The following is a 23,415-nucleotide window of genomic DNA, read 5'->3' as shown; positions in this document are numbered from 1 at the left end:
CAGGGGGAGACGCCTCAGTCCCAGGGGGAGACGGCTCAGTCCCAGGGGGAGACGGCGCAGTCCCAGGGGGAGACGGCGCAGTCCCAGGGGGAGACGGCGCAGTCACAGGGGGAGACGGCGCAGTCCCAGGGGGAGACGGCGCAGTCCCAGGGGGAGACGGCGCAGTCCCAGGGGGAGACGGCGCAGTCCCAGAGGGAGACGGCGCAGTCCCAGAGGGAGACGGCGCAGTCACAACGTGATGTGCCGCAGTCCCAGGGGGAGACGCCGCAGTCCCAGGGGGAGACGGCGCAGTCCCAGGGGGAGACGCCGCAGTCCCAGGGGGAGACGGCGCAGTCCCAGGGGGAGACGGCGCAGTCCCAGGGGGAGACGCCGCAGTCCCAGGGGGAGACGCCGCAGTCCCAGGGGGAGACGCCGCAGTCCCAGGGGGAGACGCCGCAGTCCCAGGGGGAGACGCCTCAGTCCCAGGGGGAGACGCCGCAGTCCCAGGGGGAGACGGCGCAGTCCCAGGGGGAGACGGCGCAGTCCCAGGGGGAGACGGCGCAGTCCCAGGGGGAGACGGCGCAGCCCCAGGGAAGGACGCCTCAGTCCCAGGGGGAGACGCCTCAGTCCCAGGGGGAGACGGCGCAGTCCCAGGGGGAGACGGCGAAGTCCCAGGGGGAGACGCCTCAGTCCCAGGGGGAGACGCCTCAGTCCCAGGGGGAGACGGCGCAGTCCCAGGGGGAGACGGCGCAGTCCCAGGGGGAGACGGCGCAGTCCCAGGGGGAGACGGCGCAGTCCCAGGGGGAGACGGCGCAGTCCCAGGGGGAGACGGCGCAGTCCCAGGGGGAGACGGCGCAGTCCCAGAGGGAGACGGCGCAGTCCCAGGGGGAGACGGCGCAGTCCCAGGGGGAGACGCCGCAGTCCCAGGGGGAGACGCCGCAGTCCCAGGGGGAGACGCCGCAGTCCCAGGGGGAGACGGCGCAGTCCCAGGGGCAGACGGCGCAGTCCCAGGGGGAGACGGCGCAGCCCCAGGGGGAGACGCCTCAGTCCCAGGGGGAGACGCCTCAGTCCCAGGGGGAGACGGCGCAGTCCCAGGGGGAGACGGCGCAGTCCCAGGGGGAGACGCCTCAGTCCCAGGGGGAGGTGGCGCAGTCCCAGGGGGAGACGGCGCAGTCCCAGGGGGAGACGGCGCAGTCCCAGGGGGAGACGGCGCAGTCCCAGGGGGAGACGGCGCAGTCCCAGGGGGAGACGCCTCAGTCCCAGGGGGAGACGGCGCAGTCCCAGGGGGAGACGGCGCAGTCCCAGGGGGAGACGGCGCAGTCCCAGGTGGAGACGGCGCAGTCACAACGTGATGTGGCGCAGTCCCAGAGGGAGAGTGCGCAGTCACAGAGGGAGAGTGCGCAGTCACAGCATGATGTGACACATACCCAGAATGTGGTATTCAAGCGCTCCGTATACACAGGATGTGCTCAGACGAGGAGGAGCGTAACAGACATCTACAGACGTTGAAAGATGCCCTCGTACGAACAGGATATGGCGCTCGACTCATCGATCGACAGTTCCAACGCGCCACAGCAAAAAACCGGACCGACCTCCTCAGAAGACAAACATGGGACACAACCGACAGAATACCCTTCGTCGTCCAGTACTTCCCCGGAGCGGAGAAACTACGTCATCTTCTTCACAGCCTTCAACACGTCATTGATGACGATGAACATCTTGCCAAGGTCATCCCCACACCCCCACTACTTAGTCAGGGGCACAGATAGGAGATTTTGTGGGAGCGTGAGAGACTCACGTTTGGTATGTTGCCTCCCAGGTGCAAGGGTACGTGATGTCTCGGATCGTGTTTTCCGGGTCCTTAGGGGGGAGGGGGAGCAGCCCCAAGTCGTGGTCCACATTGGCACTAACGACATAGGTAGGAAAGGGGACAAGGATGTCAGGCAGGCTTTCAGGGAGCTAGGATGGAAGCTCAGAACTAGAACAAACAGAGTTGTTATCTCTGGGTTGTTGCCCGTGCCACGTGATAGTGAGATGAGGAATAGGGAGAGAGGGCAATTAAACACGTGGCTACAGGGATGGTGCAGGCGGGAGGGATTCAGATTTCTGGATAACTGGGGCGCTTTCTGGGGAAGGTGGGACCTCTACAGACAGGATGGTCTACATCTGAACCTGCGGGGCACAAATATCCTGGGGGGGAGATTTGTTAGTGCTCTTTGGGGGGGTTTAAACTAATGCAGCCGGGGCATGGGAACCTGGATTGTAGTTTTAGGGTAAGGGAGAATGAGAGTATAGAGGTCAGGAGCTCAGATTTGACGTCGGAGGAGGGGGCCAGTGTTCAGGTAGGTGGTTTGAAGTGTGTCTACTTCAATGCCAGGAGTATACGAAATAAGGTAGGGGAACTGGCAGCATGGGTTGGTACCTGGGACTTCGATGTTGTGGCCATTTCGGAGACGTGGATAGAGCAGGGACAGGAATGGGTGTTGCAGGTTCCGGGGTTTAGGTGTTTTAGTAAGCTCAGGGAAGGAGGCAAAAGAGGGGGAGGTGTGGCGCTGCTAGTCAAGAGCAGTATTACGGTGGCGGAGAGGATGCTAGATGGGGACTCATCTTCCGAGGTAGTATGGGCTGAGGTTAGAAACAGGAAAGGAGAGGTCACCCTGTTGGGAGTTTTCTATAGGCCTCCAAATAGTTCTAGGGATGTAGAGGAAAGGATGGCGAAGATGATCCTGGATATGAGCGAAAGTAACAGGGTAGTTATTATGGGAGACTTTAACTTTCCAAATATTGACTGGAAAAGATATAGTTCGAGTACATTAGATGGGTCGTTTTTTGTTCAGTGTGTGCAGGAGGGTTTCCTGACACAGTTTGTTGACAGGCCAACAAGAGGTGAGGCCACATTGGATTTGGTTTTGGGTAATGAACCAGGCCAGGTGTTGGATTTGGAGGTAGGTGAGCACTTTGGGGACAGTGACCACAATTCGGTGACGTTTACGTTAAGGATGGAAAGGGATAAGTATACACCGCAGGGCAAGAGTTATAGCTGGGGGAAGGGAAATTATGATGCCATTAGACGTGACTTGGGGGGGATAAGGTGGAGAAGTAGGCTGCAAGTTTTGGACACACTGGATAAGTGGAGCTTGTTCAAGGATCAGCTATTGCGTGTTCTTGATAAGTATGTACCGGTCAGGCAGGGAGGAAGGTGCCGAGCGAGGGAACCGTGGTTTACCAAAGAAGTGGAATCTCTTGTTAAGAGGAAGAAGGAGGCCTATGTGAAGATGAGGTGTGAAGTTTCAGTTGGGGCGATGGATAGTTACAAGGTAGCGAGGAAGGATCTAAAGAGAGAGCTAAGACGAGCAAGGAGGGGACATGAGAAGTATTTGGCAGGAAGGATCAAGGAAAACCCAAAAGCTTTCTATAGGTATGTCAGGAATAAGCGAATGACTAGGGACAGAGTAGGACCAGTCAAGGACAGGGATGGGAAGTTGTGTGTAGAGTCTGAAGAGATAGGCGAGATACTAAATGAATATTTTTCGTCAGTATTCACTCAGGAAAAAGATAATGTTGTGGAGGAGAATGCTGAGCTCCAGGTAAATAGATTAGATGGCATTGAGGTAAGTAGGGAAGAGGTGTTGGCAATTCTGGACAGGCTGAAAATAGATAAGTCCCCGGGGCCTGATGGGATTTATCCTAGGATTCTCTGGGAGGCCAGGGAAGAGATTGCTGGACCATTGGCTTTGATTTTTATGTCATCATTGGATACAGGAATAGTGCCAGAGGACTGGAGGATAGCAAATGTGGTCCCTTTGTTCAAAAAGGGGAGCAGAGACAACCCCGGCAACTATAGACCGGTGAGCCTCACGTCTGTAGTGGGTAAAGTCTTGGAGGGCATTATAAGAGACAAGATTTATAATCATCTAGATAGGAATAATATGATCAGGGATAGTCAGCATGGCTTTGTGAAGGGTAGGTCATGCCTCACAAACCTTATCGAGTTCTTTGAGAAGGTGACTGAACAGGTAGACGAGGGTAGAGCAGTTGATGTGGTGTATATGGATTTCAGCAAAGCGTTTGATAAGGTTCCCCACGGTAGGCTATTGCAGAAAATACGGAGGCTGGGGATTGAGGGTGATTTAGAGATGTGGATCAGAAATTGGCTAGCTGAAAGAAGACAGAGGGTGGTGGTTGATGGGAAATGTTCAGAATGGAGTTCTGTCACAAGTGGAGTACCACAAGGATCTGTTCTGGGGCCGTTGCTGTTTGTCATTTTTATCAATGACCTAGAGGAAGGCGCAGAAGGGTGGGTGAGTAAATTTGCAGACGATACTAAAGTCGGTGGTGTTGTCGATAGTGTGGAAGGATGTAGCAAGTTACAGAGGGATATAGATAAGCTGCAGAGCTGGGCTGAGAGGTGGCAAATGGAGTTTAATGTAGAGAAGTGTGAGGTGATTCACTTTGGAAGGAATAACAGGAATGCGGAATATTTGGCTAATGGAAAAGTTCTTGAAAGTGTGGATGAGCAGAGGGATCTAGGTGTCCATGTACATAGATCCCTGAAAGTTGCCACCCAGGTTGATAGGGTGGTGAAGAAGGCCTATGGAGTGTTGGCCTTTATTGGTAGAGGGATTGAGTTCCGGAGTCAGGAGGTCATGTTGCAGCTGTACAGAACTCTGGTCCGGCCGCATTTGGAGTATTGCGTACAGTTCTGGTCACCGCATTATAGGAAGGACGTGGAGGCTTTGGAGCGGGTGCAGAGGAGATTTACCAGGATGTTGCCTGGTATGGAGGGAAAATCTTATGAGGAAAGGCTGATGGACTTGAGGTTGTTTTCGTTAGAGAGAAGAAGGTTAAGAGGAGACTTAATAGAGGCATACAAAATGATCAGAGGGTTAGATAGGGTGGACAGTGAGAGCCTTCTCCCGCGGATGGAAATGGCGAGCACGAGGGGACATAGCCTTAAACTGAGGGGTAATAGATATAGGACAGAGGTCAGGGGTAGGTTCTTTACGCAAAGAGTAGTGAAGCCGTGGAATGCCCTACCTGCTACAGTAGTGAACTCGCCAACATTAAGGGCATTTAAAAGTTTATTGGATAAACATATGGATGATAATGGTATAGTGTAGGTTAGATGGCTTTTGTTTCGGTGCAACATCGTGGGCCGAAGGGCCTGTACTGCGCTGTATTGTTCTATGTTCTATGTTCTACTACTTGCCTTCAAACAACCGCGCAACCTCAAACGAACCATTGCTTGCAGCAAACTACCCAGTCTTCAGAACAGTGACCACGACACCACAACCCTGTCATGGCAATCTCTGCAAGACGTGCCAGATCATCGACATGGATACCACTATTACACGTGAGAACACCACCCACCAGGTACGCGGTACATACTCGTGCGACTCGGCCAACGTTGTCTACCTCATACGCTGCAGGAAAGGATGCCCCGAAGCGTGGTACATTGGCGAGACCATGCAGACGCTGCGACAACGAATGAACGGACATCGCGCAACAATCACCAGGCAGGAATGTTCCCTTCCAGTCGGGGAACACTTCAGCAGTCAAGGGCATTCAGCCTCTGATCTCCGGGTAAGCATTCTCCAAGGCGGCCTTCAGGACCCGCGACAACGCAGAATCGCCGAGCAGAAACTTATAGCCAAGTTCCGCACACATGAGTGCGGCCTCAACCGGGACCTGGGATTCATGTCACATTACATTCATCCCCCACCATCTGGCCTGCGAAATCCTACCAACTGTCCTGGCTTGGTACAATTCACACCTCTTTAACCTGGGGTTACCCCATCTCTGGATCTGTAAAGATTTAATCACCTGCTAATGCTCGCATTCCAAGCATTGTCTGGCATCTTTGAATTTGTCTATATATGTGTTTCTGGAACAGACCTCTGCATTCACCTGAGGAAGGAGCAGCGCTCCGAAAGCTAGTGATTCGAAACAAACCTGTTGGACTTTAACCTGGTGTTGTAAGACTTCGTACTGTACATACCCAGAAGATAGTGGCACAGTCGCAGGGTGATGTGGCGCAGTGCCAGAGGGAGATGGAGCACTCCCTGTGCTCCATGGCCGCGAGAATGGAGACTCTGGTCGAGACGAGATTGGGCCTCCAGGACTGGCAGTGCCAGGTGGCAGTGGGGCCTCAGGGGATAGCTCCGCTTGCACCCCGTCCCATGGATTAACCCGGGGGGCATCCGGCACCCTGAGGGAGAAGGGGATGATGGGCCCGTGCCAGTGACTCATGCAGGGGAGGTGCCGGAACACCGCAGCGCCCCGGACTCCCTGGTGTCCCTGGTGCATCACATGGGCAGCGGTAAGAACAGGGCGGCACCAAGCCACCTGGACACCCGAGCAGCAGCGGGGCCCATCCAGGGTGGTCGCCACAGAAGACGGCTGCCAAAGGGGACCCAGATCGCAAGGCGGGAATCACAGCAGGCAGCCTCCACTCCTGCTGTACCACCTGGGGATCCAGCGTTAGATGTAGTGTTAGGGCCCGTAAGGTCAGAAAGGTAGACACCAGTTAAGTTGGCACGGGTGCAGCACATAGGCTAGCGATAGGGGCGAGGGCACGAACCTGTATGTTGACAGAGAGGCACAAAAAACACCTGTTCACAGTTTCAACCTGCCTCAGTGCTCTGTCAGAAGGATGCTGGGGGAGGGGGGGCTGGGGGAGGGGGGATGGGGTGCTGGGGAGGGGGGTGCTGGGGGAGGGGGGGGCTGGGGAGGGGGAATGGGTGCTGGGGAGTGGGGTGCTGGGGGAGGGGGTGCTGGGAAGGGGGGTGCTGGGGAAGGGGGATGCTGGGGGAGGGGGGTGCGGTAGGGGGATGGGTGAGGGGATTGAGGAGGGGGTTGGGGAGGGGGAGATGGGGAAGAGGGTGCTAGTAGAGATGGGTGCTGGGGGAGGGGGGTGCTGGGGGAGGGTGGGTGTTGGGGGAGGGGGGTGCTGGGGAGGGTGGGTGCTGGGAGAGGGGGACTAGGGGAGGGGGTGCTGGGGGAGGGTGGGTGTTGGGGGAGGGGGTGCTGGGAGGGTGGGTGCTGGGAGAGGGGGACTAGAGGAGGGGGTGCTGGGGAGGGTGGTTGCTGGGGGAGGAGGGTGCTGGGGGAGGAGGGTGCTGGGGGAGGAGGGTGCTGGGGGAGTAGAGTGCTGGGGGAGTGGGGTGCTGGGGGAAGGGGGTGCTGGGAGAGGGGGGGCTAGGGGGAGGGGGTGCTGGGGGAGGGTGGGTGTTTGGGGAGTGCAGTGTTGGGGAGGGGGTGCTGGGGGGGGCTGATGGGGAAGGAGGGGTGCTGGGGGAGGGTGGACCTGGGACCCCAATTCAGCCAGCGCTGACCGCTCCAGTGCCCCCCCGTTCATCCCCACCAGATCTTTCTCCCCCCCCCCCCCCCCCCCGGCCATCCGAAACCTCTACCACCACGAGGGTTTGGTGGGACCGTGTGATGGTCTGGCCAACTCGCATGCAGGGGTCACCCAGGTGGATGGTGGAAAGTGCTGTCGTGGGCAGGAGTCAGACATTGTCAAACAGTGCGGGGCACCAGAGCTCATCGCAGAGTGGGTGGTCATTGCCCCCCACCCCAATGACCAGCCCCGCTGTTACTGCCAACCCAGGGCTTGCTCTCTCTGCCTCATCAGCCACGCTTCCCAATTTATAAAAACACAAGTGAACTTTGCCATCGGGAGTTCCCCTGGCGAAGGATCGCAGAGGTCCCAGGTTCGATTCCGGCTTGGGTCACTGTCTGTGCGGAGTCTGCACGTTCTCCCCGTGTGCGCGTGGGTTTCCTCCGGGTGCTCCGGGTTCCTCCCACAGTCCAAAGATGTGCAGGTTAGGTGGATTGGCCATGATAAATTGCCCTTAGTGTCCAAAATTGGTGTTGGGTGGGGTTACTGGGTTATGGGGATAGGGTGGGGCGGGGGGTGGGCTTGGGTAGGGTGCTCTTTCCAAGAGCCGGTGCCGACTCGATGGGCCGAATGGCCTCCTTATGCACTGTAAATGCTGTGAATACCGCATCGGGCCTGCTAATGATATGCGAACGGCGTTTACTGCACGTGCAGAGTAGGACGTGTTGATGCTGCTGAGGGGGCACCGGGGAATTGAGATTTGGCATCAACCCGGAGCCGGTCTCGATTTTGGCATCAAGACCGATTCTCCAACCAATGACTTTTCCCGATTTTGGCGTTGACTGCTGGAGAATCCCGACTAATGTTCTTGGTTGAATGGGACTCGGGAAGAATGACGACGATTCTCCACTTGCTGCCGCTGTAATTTGGATTCCCGATCGGGCAGAGAATCCCGCGCGAGTCCACAAACGGGATTGGCACCAGACCAGCCCTGAGTCTCCAGTCTCGCCCTGCCACCCATAACGGGCTTCCCACCCTGTGCCAGCTGTAACATGCATACAGTTCACCTGAATGCGATTAATGGACAAGAAATCCGAATCTCCAACCCCCCATCATGCTCCAACCCCCCCCCAAGCGGGACTTCCACCTGGCCGACATTGGTGCAAGTCATGACAAGCGCTGTCTTCGCGCGTTAGACCCTGAGGGGAGTCAAGGAGGTAAGTTAATTTCCCATGTGCCCCTCTGCTGCTGCCAGGCTACAGAGGGGGGGGTCCCCCAACAGTCCTGGGGTTGGGCGGTTTTGGGCTGGGGGTAAGGGGTTGATCTCGAGATCCTCTCACGGGATGGGGGTCCCATGTCTGGACTGTCCTTCCAGCCCTGGGAAACCCAAAGATCACTCTTGGCATGGTGACCTCAGGCAACCCTCTGGTCACGATCATCATCCTTGTCTGCGAACTGTTTATTTATTTAAAAAAAAAAAAAAATTTAAAATAAAATTTAGAGTACCCAATTAATTTTTTCCAATTAATGGGCAATTTCGTGTGGCCAATCCACCCACCCTGCACATCTTTGGGTTGTGGGAGTGAAACCCACGCAGACACAGGGAGAATGTGCAAACTCCACACAGACAGTGACCCAGAGCCGGGGTCGAACCCGGGACCTCGGCGCCGTGAGGCAGCAGTGCTAACCACTGCGCCGCCGTGCTGCCCCGCGTCTGCGAACTGTTTAAACGTTGAAGTGGCCGTCTCAGTTCATTGAAGATTCAAACCAGGAAGCCTCGAGGGAGGCGGTGGCGAAGTGGTATTGTCGCTGGACGAGTAATCCAGAGACCCAGAGTAACGCTCTGGGGGCCCAGGTTCAAATCCCACCCGGCAGGTGGTGGAATTTAAACTCAATAAAAATTTGGAATTAAAAGGCTAATGATGACATGAAACCATTGTCGATTGTCGTAAAAGCCCATCTGGTTCACAAATGTCCTTTAGGGAAGGAAATCTGCCAGCTTACCTGGTCTGGCCTAAATGTGACTCCAGCCCACAGCAATGTGGTGACTCTTAACTGCCCCTCAAGGGCAATTAAGGATGGGCAATAAATGCTGGCATGAAGAAATAAAAACAAAAGGACTTTCCCTTTCCTCACAGCTGCTCCGTCAGTCCAATGATTTTAACATTGCTGCTTTTTGACGTGCCTTTTTGAATATTTCCTTTGAAATATTCTGAGCTCCCCTTTGAAATGCTTTGCATTCATTCAATTTCACAACACAGTACCGTTAACTAGCCTTTGATTGACAGCTTAATGATTTAAACACAGCAGGCAGCACTTAGCACCAGCAGGACACAGTCCCGATTCTCCGCTGGCAGGAGCATAGATTCCGCGATGGAGAATCCCGGCTTGTAGGTTTCAATAAGATTGCCTCTCTTCTTCAAAATTCCACTCGGCACAGGCCCACAATTTCCAGCCTTTCCTCATAAGACAACTCCTTGATCCCAAGAATCAGCTGAATAAACCTTCACCACACTATATCCTTTCTTAAAAAGGAGACCAAAACTGTATACAGTGGTCCAGATGTGGTCTTACCAAAGCCCAGCACAACTGCAACAAAACATCTCCACTTTTATATTCCATTCCCCTTATTCCATTCCCCTTGCAATAAACACCAGTATTTCATTTGCCTTTCTAACCACTCACTGTATCTACAGGATACAAAATAAAGGGCAGGGGTTACTGACCCCCTTGCCGCAGTGGAAGAGGCCCGCCAGCGAGATCTACCAATCCCAGCATTGCCAACAGGGTTTCCCGCTTCGGACCGGAATTTCCCGCTGGCGTGTACAGCCGGTAAATCCCGCCCAAAGAATCTTTTTATAAGAATCTTTATTAGTGTCACAAGTAAGGTTTACAATAACACTACAATGAAGTTACTGTGAAAATCCCCATGTGCTCTGCTTCTCCACATCTGTGTGCTGTCGTTCTTGACATAAGATGATTTTTGAATTTTGTCTTCTGCGTTTCAGCCTTGCTGCCTGAATGCCGTGCAGCATTCTGTTTCAGACAGTACCCCACTGCCTCTGCCTGGCTGCTTGATATTTCTATAAGGCACAACGGACAACAGCAGACTGCCAATGAATTTTACTCCAACCTGTTTTGTTATTCCCATTCCTACCTCTTCCTTCCTCCCTCAGAATAACTCCGAGATTGCAGTTGAATTGTTGATTTTATTATTTTCAGAACAGATTCTTGCTGCCTGACCATTGAGGTTGACCAACTCCTTTGGTGAGTAATATACTTTCCCTTTGACCCTCCAGGAATGACTGGATGTTGGCGTACGAAGGCATGGTTGTCCTTGCTGCTACCCAAGTCTGGTGGACTTGGGAAGTTGAAGATGTTTTTCAAAGGGTTAAGAAAGGAGATAAGCAAGCCATGAAGAATAATGCCAAGAAGATGCATCAACAGATTGATGACCTGGTCACCCGCATCACAAAACCACTCAGCAGGAATGATCGTAAAAAGTATAACACAGTGCTTATAATTGATGTACATGCCAGAGACATTGTGGACACATTCGTCAGAGACAGGTGATCGCAGGTTGAGCCGAGATGAAATCCCAATTATTACATATTCTTCTATTGAAGATGAAGGGTTGAGTTTCCGTTCCCGTACTGCTGGCAGAGCAGATTCTTCCTTTTCATTTTTCAGTACTTTAGTCCTCCCACACATATTGGAGCAAGATCACTGTGTGGAACCCCTGCTAGAACACACATTGAATCAGTGAAAATAGGAATAGGAGCTGCTGTTCTTTCCCCTTCCCGCCCCACCATACTCCACAGACAGTAGCTCAGTGTACTCACTCAGCAGACAAACTCCACAGTGTACTCACTCAGCCGACACACTCCACAGTGTACTCACTCAGGCAGACAAACTCCACAGACAGTAGCTCAGTGTACTCACTCAGGCAGACAAACTCCACAGACAGTAGCTCAGTGTACTCACTCAGGCAGACAAACTCCACAGTGTAGTCACTCAGGCAGACACACTCCACAGACAGTATCTCAGTGTACTCACATCGACTGCCCATGGAACTCTACCCCCAACACCAATCGGTGTCCAAGGACAGGAGAAAGACTGAGGAAAAAAACAAACTTGCAATTAAAACTGTTGTTTTCATTTTCCACTTGATTGCTGGTTCTTCGAATTGTACATTAACAGTTAATGTTCACTTTTAATATTAATTAGTATAATGGATGCCCGAGAGTTTGAATGGGAGAGTCAACTTCGCTTCTACTGGGAACGGGCGGTGGATGACCTGAGGGTCCATCAGTGTACAGGCACCTTTGACTACGGGTACGAATACATGGGTTTGAATGGTCGCCTGGTGATCACCCCTCTCACAGACCGTATATATCTGACACTGACACAGGTACCACATCTAAACAATCAAATCAACTTAACAAAGCCATGAAAATATCAAAGGGTAAATATTGTTGAGTGTCAGTTGTTGATCTCAGCGGGCTCTCCTTCTTTTCCCTCAGGCGTTGTCCATGTACCTTGGTGGAGCTCCAGCAGGACCAGCTGGAACAGGCAAAACAGAGACAACGAAAGACTTGGCCAAGGCACTTGGATTGCTTTGTGTTGTAACAAATTGTGGGGAAGGCATGGATTTCAAAGTAAGGATTAATAATTGTCCTTTATTAGGTTTCAGATTTGATAAAGAACCTCAGTAATTAACTGAGGGCTGAGTGGAGATTTGATAGACATGTTCAATATCATGAGAGTTTTGGACAGAGTCGAGAGAGAGAAACTGTTCCCGCTCAGAAAAGGATCAAAAATGAGAGGGGATGGGTCCAAAGTAATTGGAAAAGAAGTAAAGGTGACGCATTGAGTGGTTAATATCTGGAATGCTCTGCCTGAGAGCGTGGCGGAGGCAGGTTCAATCGAAGCATTCCAAAAGGAGTTGGACTGTGATCTGTAAAGGAAGAATGTGCAGAGTTATGGGGAGAATGTCACAGAGAATCTTGCTCATTGGATAATTGGAGCGCATTCTGGGGAAGGTGGGACCTGTACAAGCAGGACGGGTTGCATCTGAACCAGAGGGGCACCAATATCCTGGGAGGGAGGTTTGCTAGTACTCTTCGGGAGGGTTTAAACTAATTTGGCTGGGGAATGGGAACCGGATTTGTAGTCCAGCAACTAAGGTAGCCGATATTCAGGACGCCAAAGCATGTAATGAGGCAGTGGGGAAGGGAACACTGACAAAGGAGAGTATTTGCAGGCACGGAGATGGGTTGAAGTGTGTATACTTCAACGCAAGAAGCATCAGGAATAAGGTGGGTGAACTTAAGGCATGGATCGGGTACTTGGGACTACGATGTGGTGGCCATCACGGAAACGTGGATTGAAGAGGGGCAGAAATGGTTGTTGGAGGTCCCTGGTTATAGATGTTTCAATAAGATTAGGGAGGGTGGTAAAAGAGGTGGGGGGGGGTGGCATTATTAATTAGAGATAGTATAACAGCTGCAGAAAGGCAGTTCGAGGAGTATCACCCTATTGAGGTAGTATGGGTTGAAGTCAGAAATAGGAAAGGAGCAGTCACCTTGTTAGGAGTTTTCTATAGGCCCCCCAATAGTAGCAGAGATGTGGAGGAACAGATTGGGAAACAGATTTTGGAAAGGTGCAGAAGTCATAGGGTAGTAGTCATGGGCGACTTTAACTTCCCAAATATTGAGTGGAAACTCTTTAGATCAAATAGTTTGGATGGGGTGGTGTTTGTGCAGTGTGTCCAGGAAGCTTTTCTAACACAGTATGTAGATTGTCCGACCAGAGGAGGGGCAATATTGGATTTAGTACTGGGTAATGAACCAGGGCAAGTGGTAGATTTGTTAGTGGGGGAGCATTTTGGAGATAGTGACCACAATTCTGTGACTTTCACTTTAGTAATGGAGAGGGATAGGTACGTGCAACAGGGCAAGGTTTACAATTGGGGGAAGGGTAAATACGATGTTGTCAGACAAGAATTGAAGTGCATAAGTTGGGAACATAGGCTGGCAGGGAAGGACACAAGTGAAATGTGGAACTTGTTCAAGGAACAGGTGCTACGTGTCCTTGATATGTATGTCCCTGTCAGGCAGGGAAGAGATGGTCGAGTGAGGGAACCATGGTTGACAAGAGAGGTTGAATGTCTTGTTAAGAGGAAAAAGGTGACTTATGTAAGGCTGAGGAAACAAGGTTCAGACAGGGCATTGGAGGGATACAAGATAGCCAGGAGGGAACTGAAGAAAGGGATTAGGAGAGCTAAGAGAGGGCATGAACAATCTTTGGCAGGTAGGATCAAGGAAAACCCCAAGGCCTTTTACACATATGTGAGAAATATGAGAATGACTAGAGCGAGGGTAGGTCCGATCAAGGACAGTAGCGGGAGATTGTGTATTGAGTCTGAAGAGATAGGAGAGGTCTTGAATGAGTACTTTTCTTCTGTATTTACAAATGAGAGGGGCGATATTGTTGGAGAGGACAGTGTGAAACAGATTGGTAAGTTCGAGGAAATACTTGTTAGGAAGGAAGATGTGTTGGGCATTTTGAAAAACTTGAGGATAGACAAGTCCCCCGGGCCTGACGGGATATATCCAAGGATTCTATGGGAAGCAAGAGATGAAATTGCAGAGCCGTTGGCAATGATCTTTTCGTCCTCACTGTCAACAGGGGTGGTACCAGGGGATTGGAGAGTGGCGAATGTCGTGCCCCTGTTCAAAAAAGGAACTAGGGATAACCCTGGGAATTACAGGCCAGTTAGTCTTAATTCGGTGGTAGGCAAAGTAATGGAAAGGGTACTGAAGGATAGGATTTCTGAGCATCTGGAAAGAAACTGCTTGATTAGGGATAGTCAGCACGGATTTGTGAGGGGTAGGTCTTGCCTTACAAATCTTATTGAATTCTTTGAGGAGGTGACCAAGCATGTGGATGAAGGTAAAGCAGTGGATGTAGTGTACATGGATTTTAGTAAGGCATTTGATAAAGTTCCCCATGGTAGGCTTCTGCACAAAGTAAGGAGGCATGGGATAGTGGGAAATTTGGCCAGTTGGATAACGAACTGGCTAACCGATAGAAGTCAGAGAGTGGTGGTGGATGGCAAATATTCAGCCTGGATCCCAGTTACCAGTGGTGTACCGCAGGGATCAGTTCTGGGTCCTCTGCTGTTTGTGATTTTCATTAATGACTTGGATGAGGGAGTTGAAGGGTGGGTCAGTAAATTTGCAGACGATACGAAGATTGGTGGAGTTGTGGATAGTAAGGAGGGCTGTTGTCGGCTGCAAAGAGACATAGATAGGATGCAGAGCTGGGCTGAGAAGTGGCAGATGGAGTTTAACCCTGAAAAGTGTGAGGTTGTCCATTTTGGAAGGACAAATATGAATGCGGAATACAGGGTTAACGGTAGAGTTCTTGGCATTGTGGAGGAGCAGAGAGACCTTGGGGTCTATGTTCATACATCTTTGAAAGTTGCCACTCAAGTGGATAGAGCTGTGAAGAAGGCCTATGGTGTGCTCGCGTTCATTAACAGAGGGATTGAATTTAAGAGCAGTGAGGTGATGATGCAGCTGTACAAAACTTTGGTAAGGCCACATTTGGAGTACTGTGTACAGTTCTGGTCGCCTCATTTTAGGAAGGATGTGGAAGCTCTGGAAAAGGTGCAAAGAAGATTTACCAGGATGTTGCCTGGAATGGAGAGTAGGTCTTACGAGGAAAGGTTGAGGGTGCTAGGCCTTTTCTCATTAGAGCGGAGAAGGATGAGGGGCGACTTGATAGAGGTTTATAAGATGATCAGGGGAATAGATAGAGTAGACAGTCAGAGACTTTTTCCCCAGGTGGAACACACCATTACAAGGGGACATAAATTTAAGGTGAAAGGTGGAAGATATAGGAGGGATATCAGAGGTAGGTTCTTTACCCAGAGAGTAGTGGGGGCATGGAATGCACTGCCTGTGGAAGTAGTTGAGTCGGAAACATTAGTGACCTTCAAGCAGCTGTTGGATAGGTACATGGATTACGGGAAAATTATATAGTGTAGATTTATTTGTTCTTAAGGGCAGCACGGTAGCATTGTGGATAGCACAATTGCTTCACAGATCCATGGTCCCAGGTTCGATTTCGGCTTGGGTCATTGTCTGTGCGGAGTCTGCACGTCCTCCCCGTGTCTGCGTGGGTTTCCTCCGGGTGCTCCGGTTTCCTCCCACAGTCCAAAGATGTGCGGGTTAGGTGAATTGGCCAATGATAAATTGCCCTTAATGTCCAAATTGCCCTTGGTATTGGGTGGAGGTGTTGAGTTTGGGTAGGGTGCTCTTTCCAAGAGCTGGTGCAGACTCAAAGGGCCGAATGGCCTCCTTCTGCACTGTAAATTCAATGATAATCTATGATTAATCTAGGACAAAGGTTCGGCACAACATCGTGGGCCGAAGGGCCTGTTCTGTGCTGTATTTTCTATGTTCTATGTTCTATGTTCATTCAGGGAGCTGGTGCAAACACGATGGGTCACGATGGCCCCGTTCTGCACCTTCACAATTTTGTGATTCAATCGAGTGACTGTTCATCGCACATCTGGCTGAGTTACCTTAAAGAATTTTACAATTTTTCCTTTCTCTTTCTAGTAATTGTTTAGATTTTCTCCCTTTCCTGCATTTGGTTGCTGCATCCATTAGCTGACTGAGCAGGCTGGATACTAACCCTGACCTACAGCCCCAGTTATGTGATTGGCCAGGACTCTGTTCCCAGCTTGATTCCAGTGAAGACCATTCCAACGGGACAGCTCCCTTCTTCCCCAGTCCCATGTCCCATCAATTCAAACCCATTTCTCCCACACCAATCTTTGAGCCACGCATTTACCTCTTTAATCTTATTTGACTGATTTGATTTATTATTGTCACATGTATTGATATACAGTGAAAAGTGTTGTTTCTTGCATGCTGTACAGACAACGCATCCCGTACATAGGGAAGGAAGGAGACTGCAGAATGTAATGTTAGTCATAACTAGGTTGTAGAGAAAAGATCAACTTAATACGAGGTAGGCCCATTCAGGCCTGTTCATACCCGCTTAGCATAACCTCTGTCCTGTTCTACCTATGTCGTTGGTACCGACGTGGACCATGACAACTGGAGCGTTACCCTCCCACTCCAGGTTCCTGTGCAGCCCAGGAGAGACATCCTGAACCCGAGCTCCAGGCAACACAACCTTCAGGATTCTCCATCCTGGTCACAGAGAACAATGTCAATGCCCCTAACTACACTATCCCCGATTACGACTACAGTTCTTTTCTCTCCCCCCACTTGATCGGCTCCCTGTACCATGGTGCTGTGGTCAGTTTGTTCATCCTCCCTGCAGTCCCTGTTCCCACAGGGAGAAAGAATCGCAAACCTGTTGGACAGAAATAAAGCTGAGCCACCTGCAACCCTGCCTCCCAGATCCCTCCACCTGCCTCACTCACAGTCACACCCTCCTGTACCCTGACCACCAGCCAAATTTAAGTTAGTTATTCTAAGGGGTGTAACTGCCTCCTGGAACACATCATCCAGGTAATTCTTCCCGCTCCCGGTGTGTCGCAGGGTCCAAAGCTCAGACTCCAGCTCGTCAACTCTGTGATGAAGTTCCTCAAGCAACCAACGCTTGTTACAGACGTGGTCACTGGGAACACAATGAGGTCCACCCAACTCACACATTATGCAGGACAACACATCGCCTGACCCTACATATTTTGTTTAATTTGAACAAAGAACAAAGAAAAGTACAGCACAGGAACAGGCCCTTCGGCCCTCCAAGCCTGTGCCGACCATGCTGCCCGTCTAAACTAAAATCTTCTGCACTTCCTGGGTCCGTATCCCTCTATTCCCATCCTATTCATGTATTTGTCAAGATGCCCCTTAAATGTCACTATCGTCCCTGCTTCCACCACCTCTTCCGGCAGCGAGTTCCAGGCACCCACTACCCTCTGTGTAAAAACCTTACCTCATACATCTCCTCTAAACCCCTTGCCCCTCGCACCTTAAACCTATGCCCCCTAGTAATTGACCCCTCTGCCCTGGGAAAAAGCCTCTGACTATCCACTCTGTCTGTGCCCCTCATAATTTTGTAGACCTCTATCATGTCGTTTCACAACCTCTGTCGTTCCAGTGAGAACAACCCGAGTTTATTCAACCGCTCCTCATAGCTAATGCCCTCCATACCAGGCAACATTCTGGTAAATCTCTTCTCCACCCTCTCTAAAGCCTCCACATCCTTCTGGTAGTGTGGCGACCAGAATTGAACACTATACTCCAAGGGTGGCCTAACTAAGGTTCTATACAGCTGCAACATGACTTGCCAATTCTTATACTCAATGCCCCGGCCAATGAAGGCAAGCATGTCGTATGCCTTCTTGACTACCTTCTCCACCTGTGTTGCCTATTTCAGTGACCTGTGGACCTGTACTCCTAGATCTCTTTGACTTTCAATACTCTTGAGGGTTCTACCATTCACTGTATATTCCCTACCTTCATTAGACCTTCCAAAATGCATTACCTCACATTTGTCCGGATTAAACTCCATCTGCCATCTCTCCGCCCAAGTCTCGAAACAATCTAAATCCTGCTGTATCCTCTGACAGTCCTCATCGCTATCCGCAATTCCACTAACCTTTGTGTCGTCTGCAAACTTACTAATCAGACCAGTTACATTTTCCTCCAAATCATTTATATATACTACAAACAGCAAAGGTCCCAGCACTAATCCCTGTGGAACACCACTGGTCACAGCCCTCCAATTAGAAAAGCATCCTTCCGTTGCTACTCTCTGCCTTCTATTGATTTTAAGTTGTTTCTCTATTTAAATTTCCAGCTGGTTTCAGTCTTTCGAATTTGTATAATATTTCTCCTTGTTTTCTTTAATCTGAGAGTAAATAAAAGGTCATGCAAATTAGCAATTTCTTACCAACTTACTGTTTTCTTATCAAGTTATTCTTTGTTTTTCTCTGTCCCTGCCATTCTCTTCACGTTTTGCCTCTCTCTCTGTGCTCTTTAATGAAGTCTTGGCCCTTGTCCGTTTATTATGGGCTATCTTCTCCTGCGGAAACAAAGAGAGGGCATTGTGAGCTGCACGCTTGATACGCCAGGGGGCGTCTATAGCAGGTGGCATGTGTGGTCACCGCGCCTGGACAGAAGGGTTGTGCTGGTGGATGGCACTGGATTCTGAGGAGCAGCATGAAGATTGAAGGTGGGGGAGGGTGCGACGTGTCAGCCGGTCGATTTGAAGGGGAGGAGGGGGGTTGGGAATTTGAGGGGTGGCAGGTGGAACTGATGCCAGGAGAGAGGTGGTAACTCAGCCTTGCAACTCGGTGGAGGTCATTGGTCATTTTCCCATATTATAGAGCGGTCCTCCTGGTCATGCTGCCCGCACTGACAGCCACTGCCATTGCCTCCCAGGCGGCATTGCTGACCCTGCTGCAGGTTCTCGGACCCCCTTAGGGGAACATGACGTTCCGTCTTATATCAATGGCATCGAGAAGCCAGGCCAGTTCGGTATTCCCAAAGCGAGGAGCAGGTCTGAGAGCTGCCGTGCTTGTATGTTGACTGGGAGTGATTGGTGAGGGAGCGTTTAAAAGGAGCTCCACCTTGTTAGCGTCAAGATGCTGAGGTGCAAGTGTGGTGAATCAGCCGGCGAGACAGCCAGTGATGGCCGAGAAGGCCGTGGGGGCTTATTTCCGGCACTAAGTATCATTAAATATGGGCCGCGATCTCGCCAATGCGGCCTTCGAGAAACACATCTCCAATCGCCCCCAAAATCACACTTAAAATGTTTCTGTTAAATCCTGCCCAAGGTTTGTATTGTTGCGACACTTTGCTTGAACAAATATACACGGACAATATGTGACTCCAGTCACTGTGTGGTTGACTTTTAGCTGCCCTCTAAATTGGCCGAACTAACCCCACAGTTGTATCAAAGGAAACACCACCACGCACTCAGATCAACTAGGGATGGCCAATGAATCTGAGGCTTTCCAGTATCGCCTAGTCTGAGAACAAATAATTTAAAAAAATCAATGCATCTTCTCTTGTAGGCGATGGGGAAAATCCTCTCGGGGCTGGCTCAGTGTGGTGCCTGGGGCTGCTTTGATGAGTTTAATCGTATCGATGCTGCAGTCCTGTCAGTTGTGTCTTCACAAATTCAGACAATCCGCAATGCACTCATGTATCATCTGACCAGATTCCAGGTAAGAACTATCTTTTACCCTTCTGCAAATTAACTTTTCTGTAGGCTCCTCCCTCCCCTGTGAGTCCTAACCCACATAAATAATTCCTGTGCTGCTTTAAATAGAACATAGAACATAGAACGATACAGCGCAGTACAGGCCCTTCGGCCCACGATGTTGCACCGAAACAAAAGCCATCTAACCTACACTATGCCATTATCATCCATATGTTTATCCAATAAACTTTTAAATGCCCTCAATGTTGGCGAATTCACTACTGTTGCAGGTAGGGCATTCCACGGCCTCACTACTCTTTGCGTAAAGAACCTACCTCTGACCTCTGTCCTATATCTATTACCCCTCAGTTTAAAGCTATGTCCCCTCGTGCCAGCCATTTCCATCCGCGGGAGAAGGCTCTCACTGTCCACCCTATCTAACCCCCTGATCATTTTGTATGCCTCTATTAAGTCTCCTCTTAACCTTCTTCTCTCCAACGAAAACAACCTCAAGTCCATCAGCCTTTCCTCATAAGATTTTCCCTCCATACCAGGCAACATCCTGGTAAATCTCCTCTGCACCCGCTCCAAAGCCTCCACGTCCTTCCTGTAATGCGGTGACCAGAACTGTACGCAATACTCCAAATGTGGCCGAACCAGAGTTTTGTACAGCTGCAACATGACCTCCTGACTCCGGAACTCAATCCCTCTACCAATAAAGGCCAACACTCCATAGGCCTTCTTCACAACCCTATCAACCTGGGTGGCAACTTTCAGGGATCTATGTACATGGACACCGAGATCCCTCTGCTCATCCACACTTCCAAGAACTTTACCATTAGCCAAATATTCCAGATTCCTGTTATTCCTTCCAAAGTGAATCACCTCACACTTCTCTACATTAAACTCCATTTGCCACCTCTCAGCCCAGCTCTGCAGCTTATCTATATCGCTCTGTAACCTGCTACATCCTTCCACACTGTCGACAACACCACCGACTTTAGTGTTGTCTGCAAATTTACTCACCCACCCTTCTGCGCCTTCCTCTAGGTCATTGATAAAAATGACAAACAGCAACGGCCCCAGAACAGATCCTTGTGGTACGCCACTTGTAACTGAACTCCATTCTGAACATTTCCCATCAACCACCACCCTCTTTCAGCTAGCCAATTTCTGATCCACATCTCTAAATCACCCTCAATCCCCAGCCTCCGTATTTTCTGCAATAGCCTACCGTGGGGAACCTTATCAAACGCTTTGCTGAAATCCATATACACCACATCAACTGCTCTACCCTCGTCTACCTGTTCAGTCACCTTCTCAAAGAACTCAATAAGGTTTGTGAGGCATGACCTACCCTTCACAAAGCCATGCTGACTATCCCTGATCATATTATTCCTATCTAGATGATTATAAATCTTGTCTCTTATAATCCCCTCCAAGACTTTACCCACTACAGACGTGAGGCTCACCGGTCTATAGTTGCCGGGGTTGTCTCTGCTCCCCTTTTTGAACAAAGGGACCACATTTGCTATCCTCCAGTCCTCTGGCACTATTCCTGTAGCCAATGATGACATAAAAATCAAAGCCAAAGGTCCAGCAATCTCTTCCCTGGCCTCCCAGAGAATCCTAGGATAAATCCCATCAGGCCCTGGGGACTTATCTGTTTTCAGCCTGTCCAGAATTGCCAACACCTCTTCCCTACGTACCTCAATGCCATCTATTCTAATAGCCTGGGTCTCAGCATTCTCCTCCACAACATTATCTTTTTCCTGAGTGAATACTGACGAAACATATTCATTTAGTATCTCGCCTATCTCTTCAGACTCTACACACAACTTCCCATCCCTGTCCTTGACTGGTCCTACTCTTTCCCTAGTCATTTGCTTATTCCTGACATACCTATAGAAAGCTTTTGGGTTTTCCTTGATCCTACCTGCCAAATACTTCTCATGTCCCCTCCTTGCTCGTCTTAGCTCTCTCTTTAGATCCTTCCTCGCTACCTTGTAACTATCCATCGCCCCAACTGAAACTTCACACCTCATCTTCACATAGGCCTCCTTCTTCCTCTTAACAAGAGATTCCACTTCTTTGGTAAACCACGGTTCCCTCGCTCGACGCCTTCCTCCCTGCCTGACCGGTACATACTTATCAAGAACACGCAGTAGCTGATCCTTGAACAAGCTCCACTTATCCAGTGTGCCCAACACTTGCAGCCTACTTCTCCACCCTATCCCCCCCAAGTCACGTCTAATGGCATCATAATTGCCCTTCCCCCAGCTATAACTCTTGCCCTGCGGTGTATACTTATCCCTTTCCATCATTAACGTAAACGTCACCAAATTGTGGTCACTGTCCCCAAAGTGCTCTCCTACCTCCAAATCCAACACCTGGCCTGGTTCATTACCCAAAACCAAATCCAACGTAGCCTCGCCTCTTGTTGGCCTGTCAACATATTGTGTCAGGAAACCCTCCTGCACACACTGTACAAAAAACGACCCATCTAATGTACTCAAACTATATCTTTTCCAGTCAATATTTGGAAAGTTAAAGTCTCCCATAACAACTACCCTGTTACTTTCGCTCTTCTCCAGGATCATCATCGGCGTCCTTTCCTCTACATCCCTAGAACTATTTGGAGGCCTATAGAAAACTCCCAACAGGGTGACCTCTCCTTTCCTGTTTCTAACCTCAGCCCATACTACCTCGGAAGATGAGTCCCCATCTAGCATCCTCTCCGCCACCGTAATAATGCTCTTGACTTGCAGCGCCACACCTCCCCCTCTTTTGCCTCCTTCTCTGAGCTTACTAAAACACCTAAACCCCGGAACCTGCAACATCCATTCCTGTCCCTGCTCTATCCATGTCTCCGAAATGGCCACAACATTGAAGTCCCAGGTACCAACCCATGCTGCCAGTTCCCCTACCTTATTTCGTATACTCCTGGCATTGAAGTGGACACACTTCAAACCACCTGCCTGAACACTGGCCCCCTCCTGCGACGTCAAATCTGTGCTCCTGACCTCTATACTCTCATTCTCCCTTACCCTAAAACTACAATCCAGGTTCCCATGCCCCTGCTGCATTAGTTTAAACCCCCCCAAAGAGCACTAACAAATCTCCCCCCCAGGATATTTGTGCCCCTCAGGTTCAGATGTAGACCATCCTGTCTACCAATGACCAATTGCAGAGCAGAAATCACATTTTCCTGGAAATAAGCAGATGATCCATTTCTCTAGAACAATCTGTTTCACTGTGTTTGTATCATGAACATTTGCTGGTCTTATGCAGAGAAATAATTTATCGGAGCACCATAAATGCAAAACAATTGTCTGTGCTCAGCTTGATTTGAACATAAGTCACAGCGAGCCGGATTTTCATGGAGGAGGTGGCAAGGTCAAGTCCAGAAACTTCAGACATGTGTCCATTAAAAGAGCTTCTGCCCTCCATATTTTCATGTCTGAAAGCCAGAGGCTGGACCTTCCGGCCTGAGGTGGCATCAGAAGCGGGTGGATGCCAGGCCAGCAGGATGGAACTTGGCCTCCTTTTCTGGGACATTCGGTCAGTAATAATGATGAATGTCAGGCCTTAAACCCTCACCAGCCTCATCCACTTTCCAATCTCCCTCATTATTCCCCTTCTTCCCATGCCCAAGGGCAGCACGGTAGCATAGTGGTTAGCACTGTTGCTTCACAGCTCCAGGGTCCCAGGTTCGATTTCCCGCTTGGGTCACTGTCTGTGCGGAGTCTGCACGTTCTCCCCGTGTCTGCGTGGGTTTCCTCCGGGTGCTCCGGATTCCTCCCGCAGTCCAAAGATGTGCAGGTTAGGTGGATTGGTCATGCTAAATTGCCCTTAGTGTCCAAAAAGGTTAAGTGGGGTTACTGGGTTACGGGGACAGG

The 23,415-nt window shown here is 50.5% G+C and overlaps 1 protein-coding gene across 4 annotated transcripts in view; it reads left to right on the top strand.

Moving 5' to 3' along the window:
• Positions 1-23,415, top strand: part of dnah10 (dynein axonemal heavy chain 10) — a 704,002-nt gene that overhangs the window by 302,971 nt on the left and 377,616 nt on the right. For 3 of the 4 annotated variants that reach the window (XM_072511141.1, XM_072510964.1, XM_072511233.1), the window contains exons 31-34: positions 10,618-10,887; positions 11,546-11,729; positions 11,842-11,976; positions 19,389-19,541. In XM_072511141.1, coding sequence (XP_072367242.1) covers positions 10,618-10,887; positions 11,546-11,729; positions 11,842-11,976; positions 19,389-19,541 — 742 coding nt within the window. The remainder of the gene's footprint in view (positions 1-10,617; positions 10,888-11,545; positions 11,730-11,841; positions 11,977-19,388; positions 19,542-23,415) is intronic. The other variant, XM_072511049.1, reaches the window with a different exon arrangement.

This window comes from Scyliorhinus torazame, chromosome 1 (assembly GCF_047496885.1).
Source record: "Scyliorhinus torazame isolate Kashiwa2021f chromosome 1, sScyTor2.1, whole genome shotgun sequence".
Lineage (NCBI taxonomy): Eukaryota > Metazoa > Chordata > Chondrichthyes > Carcharhiniformes > Scyliorhinidae > Scyliorhinus > Scyliorhinus torazame.
This window is presented reverse-complemented; position numbering and strand designations above follow the sequence as displayed.